This window comes from Carassius gibelio, chromosome A7 (genome assembly GCF_023724105.1).
Source record: "Carassius gibelio isolate Cgi1373 ecotype wild population from Czech Republic chromosome A7, carGib1.2-hapl.c, whole genome shotgun sequence".
NCBI lineage: Eukaryota > Metazoa > Chordata > Actinopteri > Cypriniformes > Cyprinidae > Carassius > Carassius gibelio.
The window spans coordinates 19486612-19513583 of record NC_068377.1 but is presented as its reverse complement, the minus strand read 5'-3'; the positions used below and the strand labels follow the sequence as shown (position 1 = coordinate 19513583).

Below are 26972 nucleotides of genomic sequence, written 5' to 3'. Positions count from 1 at the left end.
AATCAGTGATCAGCAGAGTTTACACGTCACGTTTTGGTAATATTACAGTTCACCTGGAACCTCTACCGAGCTGGTACTGAAAAAAGTACCCAGTAGAAAATGAACCATACCTAACCATACCATGCCGTACCATTCAGTGGAAAAGTGCCATAAAGAGACCTGGAAGAACAAAGTTAATTGAAACAAAATGTTGATTTTGGAATGTCATCTCAATTGAGAAGTTCTCAGGGGTTCTGTTGTTCCTCTACTTGACATTATCAGAAGAAAAAGTAATGTCACCCATCCCTGAAACAGATCAAATGACATCTCGAGCCAGGACTCACCAAACCAGGCCTGCACCATGGTTAAGGGGCTGACAAAGGGCCGATCGACAAATCTGTAATTACATTCCTGTGAAGACTTCATCTTGAATTCTGATGTCATGCTGACAAAGTCAATCCATCTTTCTGGTGGAAGGCCACAGGCTATATCCTATGAGATTAGCACAGCGTGGTCCACTATGATCACTGAGGAGCACTATTCACTTCAAACAGGCCATGAGGTGGAAACGGATGAATAAAAGAGGCAGAGAGCATGAGAGAAAGCTGCCTTTTTCACAAGGTCAGTCCTTCACCAGAGTCATCTCTGCAAGGTGCCACAGCCACAGCCACAAGCATAGTCTCTTCCTACCTTTTAGAACACAGGGGGAAAAAAAACGTAGCCCAGAAAAACAGAAAAATGTGGGATATTTCATGCATCCTGGTTCTGAATCTATCCTGACGTTTCATTTTCCAATTCAAGATGCACTTCAGAGGACATAAAGTCTCTGTATAGAAAATATATAATGAAACTCAGGGAGTGACTGAAAGGATAACAGAGATTCAAAAGGTTTTTCATGTAACCACCCAGTTTTTAGCTTGTTAACAGACTCGTATGCGTCACCTACATTTTCAGATCTGCGGCGGTTCCCAGGCTGAGGATTTCTTCCCAGTTTGATGAGAGAATTGAACTATACTAAATGAATACAGAATGAAGTTAATCTCATAGGAAACATTGAGCTGACAGTGAAGAAATGTATAAGGAAAAACATTTTTGGTGGGTCTGGGGGTTGATAGAGGGCACTGAATCCAGGGAAAAGAAAAATCGAAGTCTATTAGTAGATGCTACATAAACTAACAAATCCGCCGTGCTTCTCTAACCTTTTTTTTTTTTTCTCAAAGCACTTCATTCATGAGAATGATGGTACTGGCAGAAAATAGAAAGATGCTATTCTAAGGGGATATAATCTTGTAAAACCATTACGAGAACAACATAGGTGGAGTGAAGGGGATTATGCCAACCCCACATATTCCTTATTCCATTTGGCTCATATTATGCTGGCAGAGAGAGCAATGGGAAAAAAAACAGCCCAACTTATTACACTAACAAGCTTTGATGCTCAGGCTACTCACAGCATTTTACTTATGCTTTTGCCTGTTTTTTGATAGAATACAAAATGAAACGTCTATCCAGTCACACGACGTGCAAATTTGAGGGATGCTGAGGAATGTTTACAAATGTCACATTTTAATATTACATAACTGGTGCAGCACAATCAACTATGACTAGGGCTGCTCCGATCACGATCGGCCGATCGTTAACGCGCATCTCGTCAGTAAAGCCGTTTCCTGAGCCGTTGTTAACTGAGAAGATGTGCAAATAAACGCTGAAAATGAAGTGGATTTGCGCATCTTCTCAGTTAACAATGGCTCTGCGTAGTAACAGCTGCTCTATGTGAAATCACGCACCTGAGGAAATTTACCGCTGATTAGAGAACCGGCTTTACTGACGAGATGCGCATAACGATCGGCCGATAAATACCTAAATACCTTGCGCTATAGTATTTAACTTTTAAAAACCTTGCGCCTTATTTCACGGTTGTTGTTAATGCTGTGGTTATTTGAACAGTTTCTTTCGTACATTTGGTTCAACGACATCGTTAAAACACATGTGTCATTCAATGGAACAGTGCATGCACAATGGTCTATGTTCTGCACAATGTTTCTGAAAATAAATGTACATGTCTAGTCTGTGACAACGCACTAGCATTACGCAAGTAATCATAATAGTTTTAAACATGCACCCCAAGCACAAACAAAATGCCAAAAAGAAAAACAAGCATGTGGGTGGATAAAACTGGCCCTGGGGTGGCAGATAGTGAAAGACAAGAGAGTGGGAGAAAGAGAATCGAGGCGGCTCAGGCAGGTTACCGAGTCTTCTGGGATGTTGATTCATTTAAACAGACTCCTCCATTAGCTATAGCCACTAATTGAGTGAAAGACAAATAAAGTCACGGCCCTTTTTAAAAATGCTTGATTAATACACACTGAACTTAATTAGGTCTGGTGGCTCAATCTTATCTGTAATTGTTACGCAAGCTTACTCTTTCCCCAAAGGAACAGATTAACATTGGCCATCAACCGTGTGGGACAACTTCAGTGACAAATCTGCTCCCTCAACTTTTATTTATCATGTAAGTGTTACAATTTAGCTCTTTGATATACTGACAACTGTCTGGAAGGCACCGTATATCAGCATGTTTACTGCTTATAAAAATGGAAGGCAGCGAGAAGACATACATACTGAAAAATAATGAGATCTCTACCCACATTGTTTCAGGCTATTTGTCAGGAAAGCTGTGCCAGGTCTGCACAAGGAGAAACACCCAGTCATTGTGATATCCACCTGCAATGTTCCACAGATCTAGAAGACGTCTCTAGGGTGCCAAACAATGAGAATCACGCAGATGACGCCGAATCTTGATGGGTCCAAATTTAGCCCTGTTGAAGAGTGGCATCTTCCGTAAACATCTTCCTCTGCAAAAAATCTGGCTACTTTATTGAATTGTTGTCTCTTTTTGAAAGAGCATAATAAAATCCCATAGGAATCAACACAGTGAGAGGGATGGCTCACAATCACAGGCTTTTGGCCTAATGTACCCTAAATGTTCAACTGCGAGTGAGAGTCTGGAAGACTGCCGCAGATAACGATTTGATGAACCTCCCACTTTAGCAGTCCCCTAATGTGGAAAATCTGTTTCCTTTACATTGTGGGACAATTAACTCGCCGCTCATATTCAGAGAGATTCCAGGTCTAATTGGCTGCATTTTGGAGCATTGCAATACAAGGTTGCCTAGCAACCACTCAGAAGGCAGAATTGGTGTCATATTTGCGCATAATGACATTTATAATTATTTGGCAATTACTCCCTATTTTTAACGAGGTCGCACATTCGGAATCTGCGGGTTATCAAGGACATAATGAAGATGTGAAAATGTGATCTAGATGCCAGTGGCAACTACATGTTGATTGAGAGATACAAAAATCAGAAGAAGAAAGAAAAAAGTCATGAAAATTTGCCACAGGGTCTCACTGAATGCAGGGATCTTCTGCATTTCATTGCTATTCTCTACTCACTCCTTTGGCTACACATTAGCCTTACCCTAGTCATCAGAGCTGCTCAAGCAGGGCAGCAAGAGCCTATTAGAGACACATTTAACCGGACTTAATCATCTCACGTAATTGCTTGTTGTTTATCGTAACAGACCACCGGGCCAGATATCAGTTGCAGAGCTTGTAGATCTATAAACGGGAGTGAGATTTTGCATAGAAGTGCATGGTGAAGGCTGGACATTCCACTTTAAAGCTTAAAGGAAGCATTGTTACCTAAGTGGATGCAATTTCATGTCTTCAAGCTGACGCAGCCATGCAATGGGTGTTACGATTTCACAAGTGCGACTGGAATCTGAGCTGTGATCCAGAGGTGACCCTCAGCCCGTTCATTCACTGAAAGGACATGTACGGAAACAATTCAAGTCTTGACTGAGAAGGTCACAGAAGCAATATAAATTGAGCAGGGAAAGGCCAGGAAGCTGGTAAAGACATTCAGCCCATATGAGTTCAAAAGAGGTCCTTCAAATAATTGCTCAAGTTCATATTATTCAAACTTCAATAATGTAGACAATGTCCGTCCACAAGACAACCTTATTATCAATAGGAAGCGCATATATAGATTAAATAGTTAAATAAGAATACTGGGCAGCTTCAGGTGGTTTTGCTTGAGGATCTGAATTTGCCATCTTGCATTCCATTCACACAGGTTTTCATTAAATTAAATTATATTTGTCCTAAACAATTGTTAATGTGCATAAAGACTTCACCCTGGGCTGGAAGATTGTGTACAGTGCATTTTATTGTGAAACGTTTGTCTATCTGTGGCTCTAATAAAGTCTGTATGCTTTATATAGAGAGCTATAATGTAGGTCACACTTTTTCTTTCCGTTTTGCTCTGTTGTTTTTTTTTTAAACATTGAACTTCAAACTCATCTATGCTGTTTTTTTGATCATTCCCGAAGTGAACCTTTTTAATAAACTGTTTAAGGCTGCTGCTTGAATTGAACACGACGCGTCTGGTGTGTGTGTGTGTGTGATCCCTAAAACGTCCGCAGCATTACAAGCACTTTTTATTCGACTGACATATTTTGTTATTTTGAAAAGATAATCATCAAGTGTTCTACAATAGGAGCAATTAAAGTGTACTGAATAAATACAATATCCATATGTATGTAATTTCAAGGTCTTTGCGTAGATATTTAAAAATGGCCATCTAGTTCATTTCTGTTAATTTCAACATATAACTAATTTTTCAATTTAAAAAGTTAAAAAGTTGCTTCTGTTCACATACGTCACTGAACTATAAATTATATTTTTTTTTCCCCAAATGTTCTTTTTCAGACAGTATCCATTTAAAAAAAAAAAAAAGTAAAAAAAAAAAAAAATCTGTATTGGCCAGTGTAGTCCAAACTGTCTGTAAAATACACTTTCGGTCGACCTGTACTTCAGAAAATGTGTTAAAATAGTAAACTGTTATTCTTAATTGTAATAATATTTCACAATATTACATTTTTCACTGTATTTTTTCAATAACGTTTTGTGAGCATAATGGATTTCTTTCTAAAACTTTTCCCATCCCAAATTTTAGAACTGCACATGGGAACATTTATTCATTCCACTTAAAAGCAGATGAAAACTACTTGATTTGCTACCCTAATTATGCACAATTATATGCTTATTTGCATTTAGTATTGTTTTTTTCCTCAGCTATCCACAATCAAATCTGACCTGCCTCCCAAAAATTTCCATTGAAATGTAAATGAACCCACCATGTCCATAAAGATCACATTCTGAAGAAAAAATCCCCTCTTATAGAAATCACCACACAAGCCAGTGACACAGCCTTCAGATTCAGCAGAGATCTCTTTCTGAAAAGAGATCCTCTACTCACCCCAACTAATGTCTTTTTTCCCAAACCAACTCTTGCCACAGACAGCCATGACTGTAGAGTGGTGGATGATTTTGTCGTGGGTGTGCTCTTTTTTTCCCCCTCCTGTGCTGTTGTTAATCTGCTTTGATTTTCTCACAGCTGTAGAGGTGCAGAGAGGCTTTCTTGGTCCTGTCTGCCAATCAGACCCGACAGCACGGCCGATCGTGGCAGCAGAACAGCCTCCAGATGGTTTGGGGGTGGCAGAGATGCCAGGCTCCCACCGAGAGGGTGGGAGATAAGTGCTGTAGCAGCTCAGGGGCTTTGTTTCAGCATGGATAAATGGAGTTCTTCCATACTGGTTAGTGAATTACTTTTTGACCTCTTTACCCTTTCCTGGATGAGATGCTAAAGTCCCTTTTGGTCACTGTGAGCCTCAACTACACTAATGGAAAGTAAGACTTTGACAGGATTCTTCAAGAGAGCATTTAAATCTGGTTTCAGCCTTTAACAACACAGGATTATTACAGTCAATTTTATGTGACTGACAGACATGCTTAACAGTAAACTCTTCACCCTTGAAAACAGCTTTGAATTCATAAACAGCTCTTAAGAGATCATTTGATTTAAAAAGGTTTAAATCCACATTAGTTCCCAAGCATCTTCACACTAGAACGCTTGATTTTCAGCACGAATGCAATCCATTTGATCAAAACAACACCGATTTGACCAACTGCATTTAGGCTACACTTCAACCAGGACAGTTTGTTATGTAGGCTGCACAAAAATGAATGTTAATGTTAATTAAAGAACAAGGCTAGTAAACTTCTATAAACTGCAAGTTGATTTTAGACTAAGTTAGCACTTAACCATGAATGCAAATACACTCCAGACAAATGGCTTTTATTGGTTTATTTCATTAGCAGACATGTAACTATAATCGTTAAGTTCTTTTCATCGATCAATTTCTTACATTTAAAATATTTCATGAGGTTAATTTATACGTTGCGTGTGGTCAGTCTGCACAAGATCAACATGCTTGTTTCCTTTGCGGCTCCTTTAAATACAAGACCAAGTGTTCGGTCTGTTGGTCTCAGTTGAGTTGAATATTTATCAAATATACATTTATGTTAACATAAATATGTGGAGCTTAAATGTTTATCAGTAAGCTGAAATGGCAGTACAGTGTCTAAAATACTGTATTTTGAGTGCAACATGATTTTCACTAAAGAAAAGTTCAACTTAAATATTTTTTAGATTTGTGTTAACCTACTTTTGATCATTAAAGCCACAGCCACTACTGAGAGACAGCTTAATTTAGGCTCAATCTGCAGCCATGTCTCCAGCAGTCCTTTTACTGTATTTATATTAGCTTGTTTTAGTTATACAAACCTCATATAAAAACTATATAAAATGAAGCTTGTTAAATATATTTAGTTAAATCTCCTGCAACCAATGATCTGGTTAAGCACATGCTGGCATTTGCTAAAAAAAGAAAACAAATTGACTTCAAAACGAATAAAATAAAAATCCAATCGGTTCACTTTTAACATTTCTATTCCTGGGTTCCTCTGAATTATTATCGTTCAGAAACTGTTTTGCCTAGAAAAAAAAATACAAGTTAATAACTGCTACAGTACATTCAAAAATAATGTTCCAAAATGACGGTTAAGCAAATAGAACCATAAAGCATATATATATTAGTGCACGTACACTACCCTCGTATAAACACTAATGTATTGCCATTGCGACTTACCTATAATATATTTTATTTCTGGTCCTCTTACCGTAAAATTACATTCGTTTCCAGGTTTTTGTTTTCGTTCCTTGAACCGATTCAGAGCCCTGCTTTGCATCCTATACCTAGAAGGTACTGCTTGATTTGTAGTCACTAAATTAGCTTACATCACTACAAGTTACTTTCTCCAAACCCTTAACCTCCAAAGACAAGCCAACCCAATGTGGACAAAAGGAGCAAAACCAAACCTGTAAAATGCAGAGAGAGCTACATCTGGCAACAGATGAGATTTCTCTGGAACTTGTTTCAGAACACATCTGTCCGGCAACAGGACAATATGTTCATGAATTAAAAAACAACAACAAAATAAGCTAAATTAAACAGTCAGACTTTTAAGAAGCTTTAAAAGAGGTTTAAAAATCAAGAATTTGTTAAACCTATATAGATAGAATATCTAAAAAAAAAGTTTTAAGGGATTTCCTGTGTCAGCGCTATTCAATGCATTGAATCAGTGCCATAGATCACTATGAAGTGAAATATCACCTTCAGTGTTACCCCGAGGGCTGAACATCTGAACATCAGATGAAGTGATTCTTTCTCTTTAATACAGATGATGCTGAGTCATTAATAAATTAGTCATGACAAAAAAATTATGATATCGGATATAATTTTCCATGAGCGACTATAAGGTTACCTAGCTTGTTTGGTAATGTTAGCTTGTTTAAATCCCTAGCTTGTTGGATAGATATAAGTCAGCCATTCCAACTAACACGGCAATAAGCCTGTGTGTGAAATGATATTAGGCTAATATTGTGGATCTATCGATGAGTTGGGTTTGCTCAATATGATGTTAAGTGGCAGATATGGGCTTGCTGTGGTTGAATATCTAAATAAGATATCCCCTCCACTGTTAGAGTAACAATGTAACTGCACTGAGTGACAGCCTTCATGGGTTACAGCTTTAATGTGTTTGACATCATGTTTTGTATGCTCTACTCTTAAATAAGCCAAAGTATCATATATAGTGTTTTGTGAGCGCTCAGTTTTTAAAGGCCTATTAAAATGTCATAAAACTAATATTTATTTTGCTTATTTGTCAAGTAAAAGAACAATTTACAACATTACTGTATATAATACAACAAAGACACCATACGATTATATGGTATTATTTTATCTAAAAAAGGTTAACTGTGACAGTCAATAGAGAGCGTAAGTATCACTTGTATTAAACTTAAAGGGATAGTTCCGCCCAAAAATGAAAATTATGTCAATATGTCATTCCAAACCCATGAAACCTCGTTCATCTTTGGAACACAGTTTAAGATATTTTAGATTTAGTCTGAGAGCTCTCAGTCCCTCCATTGAATCTGCGTGTATGGTATACTGTCCATGTCCAGAAAGGTAAGAAAAACATCTTCAAAATATCAGAGGGTCAGTTAGAATTTTTTTAACCATCGAAAATACATTTTGGTCCAAAAATAGCAAAAACTACGACTTTATTCAGCATTGTCTTCTGTTCTGTGTCTGTTGTGAGAGAGAGTTCAAAACACAGCAGTTTGTGATATCTGGTTTGCGAACGAATCATTCGATGTAACCAGATCTTTTTGAACCAGTTCACCAAATCGAACTGAATCGTTTTAAACGGTTCGCGTCTCCAATACACATTAATCCACAATTGATTTAAGATGTTAACTTTTTTAATGTGGCTGACACTCCCTCTGAGTTCAAACAAACCAATATCCCGGAGTAATTCATTTACTCCAACAGTACACTGACTGAACTGCTGTGAAGAGAGAACTGAAGATGAACACCGAGCCGAGCCAGATAATGAACAAAAGATTGACTCGTTCTCGTTTTTTCTTACCTTTCTGGACATGGACAGTTTACCGTGCACACAGTTTCAATGGAGGGACTGAGAGCTCTCGTACTAAATCTAAAATATCTTGAACTGTGTTCCAAAGATAAACGGAGGTCTTACGGGTTTGGAACGACATGAGGGTGAGTCATTAATGACATCATTTTCATTTTTCGGTGAACTAACCCTTTAAATGCTTGAGATCAGTATTGGCCGATCATAGTGTTCGTTTTTTTTTACAGCTTTTAAGTTATTCAATTTATTGGGGCAATGATAATAATGTTTTTTTTAAGTCCAACACTTATTATAACTCAAGCATTTTTATAAATTTTTTACTTGAGTGCAATAAATGTTTCGGTTCAAAAAAAAAATAAAAATAGAATCGTGATGCACATTTTAGCAAGAATCGTGCAGCCCTATCTACAACCTTTTGTGACTTCCACAAAGCATGAGATAAATCATTATCTAAACCAAACGTAAAATTTGACTTTATATACTCACTGTAAAAAATGACTGATTTTGTCGGTAAAGAACTGTGAAAATGCTACAGTACAAACCTGTTTACTGGTTAACGGTAATTCCCTGTAATTTTTACAGGGAAAAACCGTAAACTTACATTCCCAGAATTCTCTGCGTTGCATTTAAATTTTTGTTTGAATTTGATGTTTTTTCTTTTAAATAACTATGTTTCTTCTTTTTTTCTTATCTGTTATGTTTATTAGGTTTGTATATTACATAAAATGTTGTTAAATTAATGTTTATTGCATATTTCAGTTTAATGAGTCTCACCATGATGGTGTTTAGTGCTTGTGTGAATGACACCGTGCACCTTCTATGTATCTTATTATTTAAAAGCTGCTTGTGATGGGCTTTGTTTCATCACATGACTTTCTCATCACCACCTGGTTTTGGTGGTTACCAGTGTAATACAAAGGTACAAAACAGATTTCAGTACTTCAATATGTTTGTACAATAATATTATATCAGTTAAATTATGGTATTAAACTTTAAATATTAGGTAAAACCATTAAACCTAAAACAGTGTAACTGTATTTTTTACGGTATAAAACCGTTAAACCAAAAACGGTGTTAACGTATTTTTTACGGTATAATTCTGGCAACCACAGCTGCCGGTTTTTTACCGTATATTTTACGGAATATTTTTAACAGTGCTGTTTCAAAAAGAGGTATGAGCAACATGTCTGTTCTAATAAACCTCTTATGAGTCTCTTACGTGTTAATAATCAAAGAAGTATTCCTAGCATTGCTAAATCATAAATAAATCAAGCAGCACTCAGGGCCGTTCCATGGCAAAGGGGATTCATCAAGGCATCTACAGCAATGCTAACCAAAAGCTACAGAATAGAGAAGTAACAATTCTTTAAATCGGTCCACAGAGCAGCAGAACCTTGCGATATTTTCTCTGACGCTTCAGAAAACTTCAGATTGAAAGAAAGACACTCTGTAGCATTACTCACCGGCAGCGAAATCCTTGTTGAGGTCGATGAAAGCATTGGAATGAGGGACACGCATTTTGACTTCCAAGTTGAGAGCAGTCTCACATTTTTCCTGCCTGACAAACAATAAAACAGCATGCTTTGTACACTGTACACCTGTTTTCTTGACACAGGCAGAAAAACCAAAAACAAGCTATCGCACATTTAAGAAAACAATCTTACCTACTCCTGAGATAGCAAACCTGCGAGGAAACACCCACAGATCCAAAAATGTCTGGAATCATGTCCCCATTAAAGCTGGACAGGGAAAAGAGGAAGAAGCATTAGACCTCTGTAAAAGCAAAAACTTTTGAGATTGCAATTGTATACTCAGGATTGCTGAGTGCATTATATTATACATGGTATATTATATTAAGTTCAAATTTTAGGGAATGATTTTAAGACGTCAAGAAGAACTGTGCTCACTTGCTGTATGTTTAAAATGAACACAATCCTCACCAGTGATTTGTAGTGTTTAAGACCAAGATCATATCTGGATATTGTATAATGTTCAAAGCACCCTTGAATTAACCCTTAAATGCATGGATGGTTTACCAATCAATATTACATATTCATGTATTTAGCTAGCCGGAGCTATATATCCAACACAGATGGATCTCTAACTGCTGTAATAGCATAAAACTTATTCACCCCATTCACCAGAAATGACAGTGACAAGTTTCAGGGGGTACAGTTATTGCTCTGCAGTAAAGCCATTCAAGCCAGTTCAATTTTTGCTGATGAGATTATAATGATCTTATTATTATGGGTAATTATGGGTGAAACATCAAGTAACCATTGTCTATCAAACAGTTCCACCTTGAGGAATTGCATTTAATGAGTCATCAGATATTTAATTATTGTTGCGCAGGAAAAGTATAATCGGAAAAATGTAATTGTAAATGTAAATGTAAAATGTAAATTATGTAAAAAAAAAATAATACCCCAAGTCGCTAGCGACCCTATAAACTTTTTACAAAACATCTATCAGAAAACAGGCCTTTTGGTTTATTTCATTTTTTTCCTCTTATAATGTTTATAATGAATAGATTGAGGAATACTTAGAAAGTAGACATCTAATTGTAAAATATGAAGGCGGGAATGAGTAGTGAATGACGTCCCGGGTCGCTAAAGACCTGAGGTATGCATTTAAGGGTTCAAAACAATATATTGCACTTACTCCATGACAAGGGGCTGATCATTAAAGGTCCTGTTGAGTTCTACCCTATGAGTCTGGTCTGTAAGAGAAAAGATAACATTTACAAACAAACTGCACAAATCGCTTCTGTGGTATAATTTATATTGCTCTAAGACCATCAGTTTAGTAGGGCTGGTCAGAATACCATTTTCTGAGCTTTGAAAGTAATAAACACTGAATATATGACTCTTCGGCGGGAGAGGGCTGAACATATTCTTCTCTCTAATAAAGGCAGGAATCTCCATTTTTATTATGTAGAGAACCCTTCATCCAATCGACTTCACACATGGTGTGTGGCGCATTCTGGTGCAATATGGACATGCGACACATTCAGAATTAATAAAAATTTTAATAAACAACAGAACAGTGTGGGGAGGTCTTATATGCTCCGAGATTAGACGCTGCACAAGTGATACAAAAAAAGGTAGAATAATAATTGAATATTCTAGTCCAGCCCTACTGGCAAAAATATTTAATAAATGAACCAACCGGAGCCAAGGTAATGTATAGGACTTTGTGATAGGCCTTTAATTTCTGTTTTATTTTTTAGACTTTACCCAAAGTTTGGTTATGTCCCCAGAAGATGAAGACAACTGTTTTTGTGATGGTATCCTTTCGGTGGCCAGTAAGAAGCACATCCATCTGAGAGTCTCCATCATAATCACCTGGGACCACACTAGTTATTGTGAAGTCACTAAGAGAGCCAGAGAAAAACATCAACAAGTCAACATCAACACAGACTCACACACTAAAAGCCTGACATATGAAATAATATGCAGATTTTTTTTTTTCAATGAAACTAAATAATGATCATTATTTAACCTTTAGACAAAAATAGAAATAATTAAATATAATAATAATAAAAAAAATAACAGTTTGCATATGTGGTTTAGGTTTTACATTATATTTGATATATCAAGCTGTTAAAGCCCATACAGTATGATATAGTGATAATATGGAGCTTACACACTCGAAAATAGTTTTTTTATTTAGAGGCCCAGATTGACTTAGAACATGCTATATGGTGCATTTATGTATATGGTCACTAAGTAAACATAATAAATAAGCATAATAAACATGCACTGTCAATCTACCAAAACTTTGTCATAGTAAGATGATATTTATGATCAAAGCTTTGTAGTTTTAACTATGGGGAGCAAAACATATAATGCAATGCAACAGAATTAAACATTCCACAAGAGCCTTTTGTATCTTTCTTTATGCACACGTTATTAACGTAATGTTTCTAAAAAGATGGATTGTTAACTAAACCTAGGTTGCTTCAGTTCAGTAAATGATCTCTAGAAATAATGATAACAATATAAAAGTTTTTTTTTTGTTGTTTACTTCATAAAAATAAGTTTTCATAGCAAAGTCTTATTTGCTCATGTTCCACATCCTGAAAGTAGACTGACATTTTAGAAAGGCCTTTCATTTACAGTCAGAGGGCAAAAGGCATGTAGAATATTGTGTACAATAGCTTTTAAGCAATGTTTTGATCATGTCAATAATTTAGAGGCCTTAGAAATTCAAGAATAAAGCGTGATACAGTAGTCTTTGGAGGGTTAACGTTAGTGTGTGTGAGTGTGTATTCTTACCCAGGGAAAGCCTCTTTAGTCAGCTGGACTTTAGGTTTGAAATAAGGAGCTTTAAGATCAGCCAGGAAAATAAACAACTCGGAATCTGAAAGAAGCAACATTCTCATGAAATAACACAGAATCAGGGTTATTAGCACAAATAAACAAAACATAAAAGAGTACAAAGGGAGGATCCTGCCACACCTCCTGTCATTAGCAACAACGCTGAGTTATACAAAACACGGCGATGACATCTTATTAAAACTCACACATATTGTACAATAAGCATCATCTTGCATTATATTAAGTTCAACTAAGAGGGGATGATTTGGGGACAGTTTTATTCTTAACGTCAGCTGGTCAGCTGGCAAAACTGTACTTACGGTTCCTGATGATGAAAATGTCAGTCTGTTTATCAGAGTTAAAGTCACCGAAAGCCGCTACCGTACCAACATTCTCCGTGCCAAATAAATCACTAGTAACGTCCTGCAATGCAAACGTGACGTGTTGTCCCACAAAACTTAATAACAACGTCAAAATCCAAGCCCATGACAGCAACATTTTGCTGTTAGCTTCTGTCACCATTGACTGGAATACGGCATGTTGTTCTACGGCAGCCGGCGGAGTACATATAGGCTTTGCGACAGTGTGAGTGGTTTTACGGCAGTGTGAGTGTGATGTTGTTATTTAGCTGTCATAATGGCAAGCTTAGCGGATGTCGGCTGGAAGCTGCTGGAGTTCAAAGCCAGATCTAAGCGATCAGGTTTGGCTTTTTGTGATGCATGGCATTAAACACGATTAAACATTGTGCATTTGTTCTCTCGGAGCATTTTGAGCAATTGTCCGTGCTGCAGAAGCGCATTAACATGAGTTTTCTTGTCTTGTGTGGCTGATAGCAGAGCCCAAAGGTCAGGCGTCAAGTGCACGCTGATCATGGATATATTTAGAGATTAACCGCACACTGAGCTTCAGGCTTTGAATTTTTAAATAGTATTATTTTTTTAAAGACTTCAGTCCTCTGAATGTCTACGGTTTCGACAGGCTTTTTAACCCTCTCAATTCAGTGCTTGTTAGCTTCTGCTTCAGCCTGACATTATTAAAACTCAAGTTAGTTAGCCATTGAAAGAGTTCTCAGAATCCACTTACGTAAGATAAATAAAATCACACTTAGTTTCTATTTTTCTGTTGAAGCCAAGCAAACTGAGAAAAATAAAATGTCTTGCCCTAATGTTATTCTAAACCTGTACAGAAAAATACCCAGTGCAATGTAAAGTGACTGTCCTTCTGTCTAATAATAGCTACACATTCATATGGGTTTAGAACAACATGGGTGAGTAAACAATAACAGATTTTTTTTTTCTGCCTGAACTATTTCTTTAAAATAGTAAATTTTGTTTGTACAGCTTTATAGAAATTCATGATGTTAATGATGTCAGTAGGCCTATCTTATCAGATTAGAGATGGTTGGTGTTATAGTTTACATGCGAATACAAACAATCAGTTAGTTTAGATTTGCAATATAAAAATCACTTTACATGAGTATACTGTATGTGTTAGGGATGGGACGGTTCTCTGAAAAAAAAAAAACCGAACCGTTCGGCACGCGCTATGGGACTGCGGTTCAACTTAAATCTGACAAAGCATCTGTAACATGGTTTGCTATAAATAACACGTAATGCAAACAGGGTTCAGCTAATCTATGTTTCTGTTGATGGATGGATGCGCAGTCATTTATTCCGTCATCACTCGGCTACTGATAGCGCGCGCAACAGGTGAGACCTGAACAGCACACGTTGATATCTGTTTTAATTAAACCCATTTAAGCTTTGTCAGTTTAAACATAAGAGCCAAAGGACGCAAGCTCGCGCGCGCCGTGAGGAGATTTGTGCGTTCGTTTATACGAAGCGCGCAAACTCAGCACACGTTGATATCTGAAAAAATGTGTTTAAATGGACAAATTCACTCAAACATTATGTCAAAATGCCCGTCTTGGAAAGTTTCATAAAGCAGACATAGCCGGCTGAACGTAGGCCCACTGTATCAGTGCTTTCTCTTAAAGTGACAGTCTTTATATTAATCGAGCAGGAACAACAAAGAAATCACTCACTGCTCTTCATTGCAACGCTTTTGTAACTTTAATAAAAAAATAATCTTTAATTTATACAGTTCAGTATACAATGCTCTTTTACATTCGATTACTTTATTCAATTTATGTTCCTAAAAATTAATGCTAGACCTACCTAAAAAAACTGAACATCACTGTTTATTATATTTGTATCTTTACTCTGTTGTATTTATTTGTGCTGTTGCTTGTAGTTAGATAGAATATTCTTATTTTTTAAAAAGTATATTTTTCCATAAACATAACACTTACTGAACCATACTTAAACTGTGACTCTACAACCATAAAACCGGTCCAACCCTAGTATGTATGGGGTAAAGTTGGATATACTTAAAACCAAATTTATATAAAGAGCTGTGAGATAAAACAATATAAACATTTAAGCAGCTGAGATTTGCACGTTTCCCATTATAATAGGACTAAAGATCACAAATTGTCAGTCATTACCACAGAAGATGGCATAGCGTTTTAGTTTATATGGTGTCATGGACATTTCTGCACATTTTAATTGTCATCTCTTCCCCTCACATCAGTCATACAAGATCATCTTTCAATTGTGTCTAATGTAATTTGTTGCATGTCCGTTCAGTAACCATGCCTGAAGAAAATCTCACTGTGTGATTCCATGTAATTTGTCTTTTCTATTTTCTGCTAACCCTCTGAATTATACTGATGTTGTAGTTTAACTAATAGAGGCCTGGCGTAGAGTTCAACTAATGAAAAATGGCCAACACTGCCAATGAAGTGAATGTCCATCAGAAACTCCGGAAATGTGGTAAGTTGGGAGGTAGCCATTGGTCCATGGAAAAGACACCTGTTAACTTTGAAATAAGTACTTTCTGTTTTATTTTACAACTATAGGAATGGAGGCTATTAGCTTCTAATTTTTGAAAGCCAATACATTCCAATAACAATCGCAATTGAAAATGGGTGCTTAATTTATAATATATATATTTTTTTATTTGCCAAAAATAAATATTTTAGTTTTTCATCTGTAATATTTAATCAGATGTAAAGGGTTAGTCATAAATAAACCATTGTGATATCATGGGGGGAATTCTGTGATTAATGAAATCAGTAATGCAGTCCAGTACCTCTCATCTCTTTCTGTCATTGTCTGATCAAATCTGTTAATTCCTCTCGAGGCAAGTTACTTTTATATCAATGTGGTGCAACTAAAATGAGGAGTATCCTTCATTTGCATATTGGATGTGCACTGCTTAGCTGGAGTTATCTTAAAAAAGAGATGGCTTTGTTCCTTCTACTTAAAAAGCTGATGGGAATTATGCTAAATTGCTAGGAAATGTGTATTTTCAGTACCTGAGGTATCGACCCTGGGTCGATTCTATTAAAATGTAAATTGCCTCAAAGTTAAATGTGTCTGAAATAGTGCTCCAGTTGATGGGGTTCCCCTGAATTTCAGTCCTCAAAAAAAAAAAAAAAAAAAAAGCTGAATTTACTGGTGTCAGATTTCATTTTTCACAGAGTTTATGCGAGTTGCAATCAAGCTGTGTGTGTTTGCAGTGACGTTCAATTTGATATGCATTTTGAGAACAATAGCTTTAGTCTTTTGCATTTTGCTTTGATTGTTTTCCTGGCATGCTTTGCTGCCTTTGCACCCCAGTAAATCTACATTTCGCTGCTCTTAGCATTGTAAATGGAAAAGAAAACCATTTAGGTTACATAGACTAAATGAAGCACATTTAGATTTTGGCGAGTCAGCTCAGCCTCTGCATACTAAATAGCCCAAAGTGGGCCTGTAGCGGGTCAGTTGTCTATAGCAGCATCATCAATAAGCCATGCTGACTTTGAAGAATGCTCATCACTTCCATCCAGATATTCTTAAATTGCATCTAAAGATGAGATAAGCATCACAATATTTCAGATCTATGTCGATTCAAATGTTCTTTCGTTTCTATCTTTGCTCTCTATGATCAGGCTCCATCTATGAACCCCTTAAGCTATCCACACTGCACCGGGAGGATGAGCCCCTTTGGGAGAAACTTGACCGCTTCTATATTGCAGGTGAGAATAAATGTCCTGGATGTAATGTGTTTGAGAATAGAGGTCGATCTGAGCGTTTTATGGTATGGTCGGCTCAGGATAGTGGGAGAACATCTCTTGAGCACTTTATTATGGTCTTTAAGTGAGGCATTTAACCTCATTCTGTTGTGTCATGGCTTCATCTAGATGCGCCACCTTTCTTTTTTTCATTTTAATCACAAGTACAAAGTTATAAAGCAATGCATTTAAGGTGCATTTAAGCTGTGTACAAATTGCCAAGTTACTCCTGATTCTCTCTAATATAATTGATCTGAGTGTTAAGTGCACTGATGTTTACTCATATTTTAAAATAATTGAATCATGGAAAGATGTTTCCTTTAATTAGAGGATTCAAAAGTCTCCAAACCATTACTTTTAATTATAATACCCAGAAAATGAGTTGAGTCCAGACACTAAAAGATTCATTTGAAGCTAGTATGGTTTCAATCATTGCTGAGCTCCTCTGTGCATTTTGCTCTTAATCAATACTCATCTCTTTTCCTGTCTTCCCTCTTTCTCCCTCTCCTTTCACCTAATCTCACTTTCAATTTCAGTCTTCGACATGACCATAAATACTGCTAAGATGAAACAGCATTTTAAAGATTAAGAGTTTTCTTGATAGTTTTATTCATTCTTATAGTTATCTAGACAAAGGGAAATTGGTCACGAAATTGTTGTACTTATGTTTAAAGCCACATGACAAAATAATAATAATTATTTTTATAATTTGCATTTTTACTGCAGTTTGATGTGTGATTAAAAAAAGAAAAAAAAGTGGGGCTGCACAATTTGGCCAAAAAATGAAATGATTATCATAATTTTTTTCTAAATAAAATATGAAAATTGCCAAATAAAAACTAAACCAAAAACTATTTGTCATGTTGCTACTCAAGAAAAATGTATAAAAAAAAATAAGAATATATATATATATATATATATATATATATATATACATATACAAATTAAAATTTATGCATTTAGCAGACACTTTTATCCAAAGCAACTTACAGTGCATTCAGGCTATCAATTTTTACCTATCATGTTTTCCCGGGGAATCGAACCCCCAACCCTGTGCTTGTTAGCACAATGGTCTGTCACTTGAGCTACAGGAACACTATTATATATATTTTATATAATGTACTTTTTATAATGACTGAGAACCATTTATCAGTACATGGGAAAGGTGTTTATTTTTTATTTTATTTATTTTTTACACATTTCTTCACACGGTTCTCTTTACTAACTTATAGCTTGGCACAGCAGTTAATTTCATATCCAAAAAACATACCAAAAACTACCAAAACATTTCATAAATGTCTTAAATCAAGTCATTATTCTATAAGAAAAGTTCATCAACCAACAAACACTTCGTCTTTCCTAAAACAATGACCTAAAACACTAACAAGTAGCATTATATAATGTTTTCATTTGTAAAATGTTCTTTCAAAACAATAATGACAGCTCTCCACAGTTTAAAATTCACTACAGTATATGTTAAGTGGTTCATTGCAGTACAAAATGGTTCTTAAGTGGTCCACTTGTATAGATGGTAATGAAATTGAAAGACACCTGTGTAGCTGAACTTGGTAGTATTTACATTTTTAGATTTGGAAGAAATATCACTATGATACTACTATAGAAATGTATCAAATTGCGGTCTTATTCAGTTTTGTGTTATATTTGGTTGCGAATTTAAGTTCAGCCAGTTGAATGAAATGTGAAAACATGCAAATTGATCTGTAGGTACTTGGTTACAGTATACAGTATTGGTGGTCATTGTGTTTCAGTGAGAAAATAATTGTAATAATATTGTAGCAAAGTGTTGTGTTTGCGAGAACACCTCATCTGTTTTGTCTAGCAAACCTTATTCTACTCCTCACTTTATTAGTAGAGTACTCAATGAACTTGTTTCATCCTCCACAAAAAAATGATGGAAGAGCCTTGTTGCTTGAAACTGCATACATGACATCTAAGTTTTCAATCTCTTTCCTCCAGCCAGACTTCACCCTGTTTCTAAAGCTCAGTTAAAATCCCCAGACAGCCAACGCTGAGATGAGAGCAGTGCAGGGTGAGAAAAAGAGAGCGAGAGAGAGAAAACCAAAAGTGAAGAGTGACAGAGAGGATGCTTCTCATTTCAGTGATCCTTTTGAATGAGTCATGGTTGAAGCAGACAAACATACAGTACAGCGTTAGCGCAGGGTAATCCTGTTTTGAAAGTCAATACCCATGTCATTCCCTATAAGACAAATCCTACAATAATAAATAAATGCAAGTTTCAAAATATGCATAGTTATAGTTTTGGCAGACTCTTCCTTAAAGCTGAAATGCATCTCAGCTTACTACGAGATGGATTGTCATATGCACTGTATAATACGAATGCAGCACATTACATGGAACAAGCATGGTGTGTTTTCAGGAAGGTTATTGCCATTTTTATTTCCGGTGTTTCTCAATTCTGGGTTTTCCTATTCATGTAGTAATGACATTATGCTTCAGTGTTTCTCATTTCCTCTTCTGCTCTCTGGCCTGTTTGTTGTGAATGCAGTTCTGCTATCTTTAAAACAAGGTTTAACTTTTAATGGGCAAGAGAGTCTCTCTTTCTCTGTCTTTCATTGTTTTCCTCCTCTCTCTTTTCATCTGTGTGGACCATTCTCAACCTATTTTCTCAGTGGGCTTCCACTTCCACCCACCCCTTCTTCTTGGAGTTTAAAAATGGCTTCCTGGTGGAATCAGACTGTTCGTGTGTGCCGTGTTTGGGGTTGATTTAGAGGCGCATTATTCTGATAGAGGATGAGAGAGATGCAGTCTTCAAAGAATTTGCATCTGGAGTGCTGTGATGCATTCCATCCCTCATGCTAAAGATGCGTGTGGATAATACTTAATTTCACTTATTTTCTTTTCTCCAGAGAAGGGGGTGCCACCGTGTGCCATGCCAACTGTGAAATGACTGCAAATGAGATTTTCTTGATTACTAATTGAAGGTTTTCACAAGAGCAAATGGGCAGTAATAGCAGGCTGTGTGGCAGATTTCTCCAGATTAATTGATCTCTGACCTGTTCCTCCCCCAAACATTATGGAAACCGCAGTCTTCCCTTCAGTCCTGCCGGCATCAACCGCAGTCACATTACAAGGCCAAATCAGATAAAGACATATTTATCGCCCTTTCTGGATTGTGGGATTCTTCCGGTGGGAGTCGGAGAAATCATTGCTGCAGTCTCTCTGAAGAGTGTATTAATATTCAGACTAATTCCCCCCAGTGTCTCCTTGTCCCCCAGCCCTGCTGGCACTGTCTCTTTGAATTGACCCAAACTCTACATAACAAATGATGGCTCGGAATGAATGTCCCCTTCATTTGTGCAGCCGTAATGTGCTGATGAAAAATGGAGTGCCCTATTCAGCATGATTGTACATTAGTAAAGAGAAATCACAGTGGAGAGAGAGGAAGTTTAACAGTTGGGCACAGTGATGGATAAAACAGTGTAGCCATTTTTATTTTAATTTTTTTAATTCATACAGTAATATTGATGTAGACGTGAAACGTGCAGTAATATTTATTTAGCTTAATTAATGATACATGCTCTGGTATTTTATGTTAGACGACATGAATAGCCGGTGTAAAAAAGGTGTTCATCAAAGACGTGTAAACAGCAAGGTCTAGCAAGCGTGTTTTTGGAGACACATGCTGTTGCTTGTAACACTATATCTGATTTTATCTCTGTCCTTCTCTCATTTCTTCTAGTGAAGGGCACCATTCTGAATTATCAGAGCCCTACCACTGGTCTGTTCCCAGTGAAGACCGCTTCCACCTGTAAGGAGGCTAAAGTCAGAGACTCCCTGTACTGCGCTGCCAGTATCTGGGCATTGGGATTGGCATACAGGTACTGTTCTAGTGGTCCCATTTACCAGCGTGGTATACTCATCAATCATGAAGCAAAATCCATTAATCTGTTGTCAATATGAGCAAGATGATAATCAATATGTGCTACATATATCTAAGCGCTAAATGCTGCATATAAGTTAAAAAAAACAACAACAACAAGCCAAGAGATAAGTGTAAGGTAAGTGTGATGTGGTATGCAAAAGGCTGAACAAGCTGTTTTACAACATCTTAAAGCATATCTGTTAGTATTGTCAGATGGGTTGTATTATGTTTATTCATACTGGTTGTTGAGCCACTCTTGGTGAGAACAGACCTTATGTCTATGATTTGGCCCAAATAAGCAGTATTGTGGTTTGACTTGGTAGAAAGTGTTTTTTTTTCTTCTTAATACTCATCAAAAGTGTAATATTTTCCATTTCTAATAAATGCCATTTTTTGGACATTCTATTCATCTGAGAAAAATGTATCACTGTTTCCATTGAAATATTAAGCAGCACAACTGTTTTCAACCTTGATAATAAGTAGAAATGTTTCTTAGACACCAAATCAGCATGTCAGTATGATTTCTGAAGAAACGTGTGACGCTGAAGCCTGGTGTAGTGATGCTGAAAATTCAGCTTTGCTATCACGGGAATAAATTAATATATTTAAATAGAAAACGGTTATTTTGAATTGTAATCATATCTTATAACATTACTGTTTTACTGTATTTCTACTCAAATAAAAGCATTTTTGGTGAGCATACCGTAAGAGACTTTTTTCAGAAAAATCTTATTAGTAGTATATTATAAGTATTCACTCTTCACATTTGTTAAATTTCGATCAGTGGCAGCTTAATCACATTGAAGTAACTCTACCAACTGATCGGGTGCAGTCTGGGACATTGATCCAGATCCAGATTTGTTCCAGTGCTCAAATTAGTGGACTGCTGGTTTTACACTGCAGTTTCCAAAGCTCAGTTAAGACAAAATTAGACTGAACTTAATATCCAGGGATGTGCTGGATACCGGATAGCTTAAAGGTTATATGTTCAAACTCTGCAAGGAGGAATTGAGGAACTCTCACCTTTATGCTCTTAAACAAGATATTGGAGCTGAACCCTGGTTCCTCTTGGGGGATTATTCAAAGTCACTTTGAGTCCAAGATGTTATGACCAAACACCTGCTCGCTCTACCAAATGGGCTGTTGTAGAACATTTATCTTGTTCTTTAGCTACTTCAGTGATTTGGCTTTGTGTTCGGAATCATTTTACATCCTAAAAATGAACTTTCTCCCAAGAGGTTCTCTTGCAGTATTTCCTTGTGTTTTGCGGCGTCTTTCTTCTTTCATCTGATGGCAGATTTCCCTCCAAAAATAAGATCTGTCATCATTTATTCAGCCTCTTGTCACTTCAAACCTCTGTGACTTCTGTTGAACAAAAAAAAAATAAGATACTTTGAAAAAAGCATTTTGTGACAAGGACAAAAAAGCGTCATAAAAACGCAATAGAAGTCCTTGTTGTTCTGGCAGGAATGTTTGATGCATGACCTTTTCTAGGCAGTGTCTGATTGGTTTGGTTTTACTTTCACTCCGTAATAATAAGACTGGGTCAACCAAAAACTTGCAGAATGTTTTGTAGGTTTATTTTTTTAATATTTCCCTAATTGTACTCTTAACAGCCATGGTTGTTTGTCCTTCATAATAATTATTAACAGCTGAACTGAGATTATTCACTCTTATTATTCAGGTGTATATTTTCACCAGATTTTGCAATATTTCCAATATTTAGTAAAAAGTGAATTGGTTATAGATATTTGAACAGCCTAAACGAGTCACTAGTAATTCGAATCCCACTTCCGTCATGGGGTAACCAATTTGCGTAATGTTGCCGATGTTACATGTAGCCCAGGTGCGCCGTGAACAACTTGACCCGCCCTCAAACACAGTCAACTGCTCCTCTGATCTCATGGAGTTCAAAGCGTGATTCACAAAACGCTTGTTCTTGAAAGATGGATCAGCTGGTTCCACTGAATCACATCCTGTAAGGATGATGAATATTAGCTGTCAAAATATGGAAATATGGAAATATGGCAATGGCCGTATTGTTTCAGACAAAGGCTGTATGCGTTAGACCAATCACAACAGACTGAGCCATCTGACCAATCAGAGCAGAGTAGGCTCATGGAAAGGAGGGGTTTAGACTGAATCTTTGAACTGCCTCGTAAGTAGAGTATGATAATCGCTGGAAAATGATATTAAATGCTTATTTTAAGAATAATTTTTTTTGACCTTGCATGCATGTAAACCTTTTGTAGGAGACTCCCAAAACAATATTAGGAACCTTAAAAATGTCACAATGGGGCATATATGATATATCTATACCATGCACACACACACACACACACCCGGGTCAAGGTTACAAGAATTATAGGAGGGCACCCAAGAAGAGACTTTCCATTAAACTCCTAAGACAAAGTGTTTTTTCCCCCTTCTCACTCCTCCTGGTGATGGTTGTTCCTCTAGAGGACGAATGCGAGGATAAAAATAGAGAGCAGGCGTATATCAGAGACAGGCATAGTCATCAGTCTTCACCTCTGCATATTAGCATTGTCAGATGAGTTTAATTAAGATGATTCCAATGTGACAGCTAGGCCTGAACCCATTACTTACTCTCTATTTGTATCTGTAAGAATGTATGTGGGTGGTGTGTGCACATGCATGCTCTGCATGAGCTTTAATTCTACGAGTTAAAGGTCTGTCTCATTTGAATGTTCGCTTTTGTACGACTGTGTTAGTTTCAAGCAACACTTGCCTTAGTAAATGATAATGACATGCTGCAGAGACTTTGCTATTTAAAATAAAATCTGTATTTTCAAAATAAAGTGTTTTCCAGGAACTCATGCAGAATGTTTGTTATACAGGCGCATCGATGATGACATGGGCCGCACTCATGAACTGGAGCACTCTGCCATCAAGTGCATGCGGGGGATTTTGTACTGCTACATGCGGCAGTCTGATAAGGTGGGTCACAGCGTCACACCACAGGACAGAATGCAGCAGTGCTGCATGCATCAACTTTGCCTGTTGAAAACTCGAGCAACCTGCTGAAGATCACTTTATTCAACCTTCAGACTGCAAAATAACCTTGCAGTTCTCTTGATCATGTTTGGTACTCTTCTTGTAAGGTTAAGATTACGCTTGTGCAGCAGCTTGCAGGTCAAATGCCCTTGTTCAGAGTTGGTACAAGTTTGGCAAGATCACATGGCCTTCATTTAGCACTTCATTACAAATATCCTTGTGTTTCAAAAATTAACAATTCTTTTGGGTTTGGAACAACACAGGGGTGAGTAATTGATGATAGAATGTTTATTTTTGGATGAACTCTGCTTTTGAGTTTTCTTTACAAGTTGGAAATCAAATAGCTGATCTTGTTTTGCCAATTCTGCCTGTGATTAGTCTCTGTCCATCCCTCAGCTCTCACACTGGATTGTGGCAGCTATGTCTGTGACACCGCATAAAGAGTTGGTTTTGACTGCAGATGTGTGAACTCACTCTACAAATTGGATGGTGCTTGGGCATTATTTAAAGGGTTGTCTGTGGGGTTGCATTTGAGTGGCTGCCAGTTGAGCGTTTGTGTGATTTTAACAGTTGGATATTGCTGCAATCAGGGTTTTAACAATGTTCCCATGGTGTGCTGCCTGTAGTGGCTGTGGTCATTTGCTTCCTGTTTCGGTCCAGCTGGTCATTTTTATCACCAACTGAAAGGAACTGTTAAGTAATGCAAAGGAGTGTTACTAGTCTTTCATGTTTGGGCACAACATGCCCATTAGAGCTGGGCGCTTATGTCAAAAATATCTTATCGATAATCGCCATTAAATATAACATTACACGGAATTTGCGCTGAAGGAATTTGTGTCTTATAAGTATACCTGATATTCTTGTGGTTTTTCATCATTATACATTCTGTTTAAATAAATATCCAGAAATGCAGTCTTTTTTTCTGTTGGACTTTTTATTAAACTTCAGATCAAAATAGAAAAGACCTATACCCTAAATAAGGATAAATTATATTGGAACGCATCATCAAAATAATTGCATAAACCGATGCATGTTGCCATTACAGTAGTCAGCGCTGAAATACAGGCAAATAAAATATAAACTGAGGTTACAGAAGTGATTCAGTCAAGATCAGTGAGGGATTTACATTTTTGTTCTTTGATTAACATTCACAGACTGGCAGCAACTCTTTGCATTCACTTAAGACATAACTGGTTGTATTTATAGTATATTTTGATATAATTATGGGTGCATTTGACCTTTCGAATGTGTAAGAATGCGAGAAAGAGAGCTCAGTCCAGTATTTGTGTGTGTGCTTTGTGCATGTGCTGTGTGTGTGTGTTCAGAGCGGAAAACAGTGCGCGACTGCAGAAGGGAGTTTATTTCGTCTTTTGCAGTTTAATCTTTTGAAATAAATATGTATACAGAATTTGTATAAATATTTTATAAAAATAAAAGTAATTTTCTAACAGGTAATTTGATTTCTTACCTTACGCATCTGATTTCCAAAATTGGAATAGCTTTTCGATTCCCAGCCCTCTTACTAAATTATTTCATTCTTGCATGCAAAAAGACCGGTGTGGTGACTATGGTGCTATGTAAAATATTTGTTTGCAACTTATTAGGTTTATCATTTGTCTGTTTTCCCCGATAATGTTGATAATCGTCTGTTAATGCCGATAATCGTCTGACTGTTGACATGGACATCACGATACTTATGATACAACATCAATATACGATAATATCATCATAACGCCCAGCCCTAATGGCCATCAAATAGTACCCAAATAGTTAAGTGACAAATGGATATAAATTGTGTAACTTGTAGTATAAAGTTTGTTGCTCATTCACAAACTGCACAGTGCAATAAAGAGCAACTTTATTGCTGACACATGGACAGTGACAAAGCTGGCACAGCAGTGTTTATCGTAGGCCAATTGTAATTCAACTACAAGTTGTTAATATAATAACTACAGTATCTCTAGCTAATTCCCTGAATTCCCCAAATAATTACAATAGAATCCAATACTTGCCTGAAGTATGGTGACGATGTCCCTGTCAAGAAGCTTCTATCACTACCTCAGTCACATATGAACACACAGGTCTTTAGCGTATATACCCTCTCACAGTCCTCCTCAGATGTACGCCGGTCCAACACACAATCTTTAATACTAACCCGAGTATTTCAGCCTCAGCCCGAGGACGGCTCTACAGTCTTCCAACACTATCACTGTCTTTGCGGTGGTCTTTTAAGCGTAGAGTCTTTAGTACTTCTATTCCTCAGCTGCGCAGCATATACCACACACAACTCCCAAGTTGCGCTTTGTAGGAATAAAAATGTTATTTCTGGCCAGGAGGCCACTGGTCACAACAACCAAGAGAGACTCCCTGGACAGAAAGACACATGTACATTTATACCTTGTAGTTGAGTAAAAATCAATGTCACTCAAGTCTTCTTCACTGTAATTGGTTATACTGATCTGCTCATTGGTTTGTCATGTGACTGTTAGACCTTCTGTTTTAAGCACTTTTTGGGGAAGTATAGATTATTTAATCATAGATGCATGGTCTCTGATCTGAGCATCCGTAGTCTGCACTTTTCTGAACATTCTATATTGAACATACCCTTTTGACTCCCTCTGAGGCTATTACATAAAATATTTCCATCACAGATGCATTTGAGATGATGTGCTGATCACTTTTAACAGTGTATGAGTAGTCTCATTTCTCATGCAAAAAGAGCTCATGT

The 26972-nt window shown here is 36.9% G+C and overlaps 2 protein-coding genes across 6 annotated transcripts in view; one reads left to right on the top strand and one right to left on the bottom strand.

The window, feature by feature from the left end:
* LOC128016734 (T-cell immunomodulatory protein) overlaps positions 1-13757 on the bottom strand; it is a 128304-nt gene extending 114547 nt beyond the window's left edge. Inside the window, exons 1-6 of one of the 2 annotated variants that reach the window (XM_052601445.1) lie at positions 13526-13757; positions 13164-13248; positions 12123-12259; positions 11548-11605; positions 10551-10625; positions 10350-10444 (exon numbers count right to left, since the gene is read on the bottom strand). In XM_052601445.1, coding sequence (XP_052457405.1) covers positions 10350-10444; positions 10551-10625; positions 11548-11605; positions 12123-12259; positions 13164-13248; positions 13526-13727 — 652 coding nt within the window. In that variant the 5' untranslated portion in view covers positions 13728-13757. The remainder of the gene's footprint in view (positions 1-10349; positions 10445-10550; positions 10626-11547; positions 11606-12122; positions 12260-13163; positions 13249-13525) is intronic. The other variant, XM_052601446.1, reaches the window with a different exon arrangement.
* A 36-nt stretch (positions 13758-13793) lies between these two features.
* Positions 13794-26972, top strand: part of phkb (phosphorylase kinase, beta) — a 67577-nt gene continuing 54398 nt past the window's right edge. Inside the window, exons 1-5 of one of the 4 annotated variants that reach the window (XM_052601440.1) lie at positions 13796-13905; positions 15946-16039; positions 17203-17289; positions 21047-21185; positions 24088-24187. In XM_052601440.1, coding sequence (XP_052457400.1) covers positions 15988-16039; positions 17203-17289; positions 21047-21185; positions 24088-24187 — 378 coding nt within the window. In that variant the 5' untranslated portion in view covers positions 13796-13905; positions 15946-15987. Of the gene's footprint in view, positions 13906-13929; positions 14915-15945; positions 16040-17202; positions 17290-21046; positions 21186-24087; positions 24188-26972 lie in introns of those variants that run through there. The other 3 variants (XM_052601441.1, XM_052601438.1, XM_052601437.1) reach the window with 3 other exon arrangements.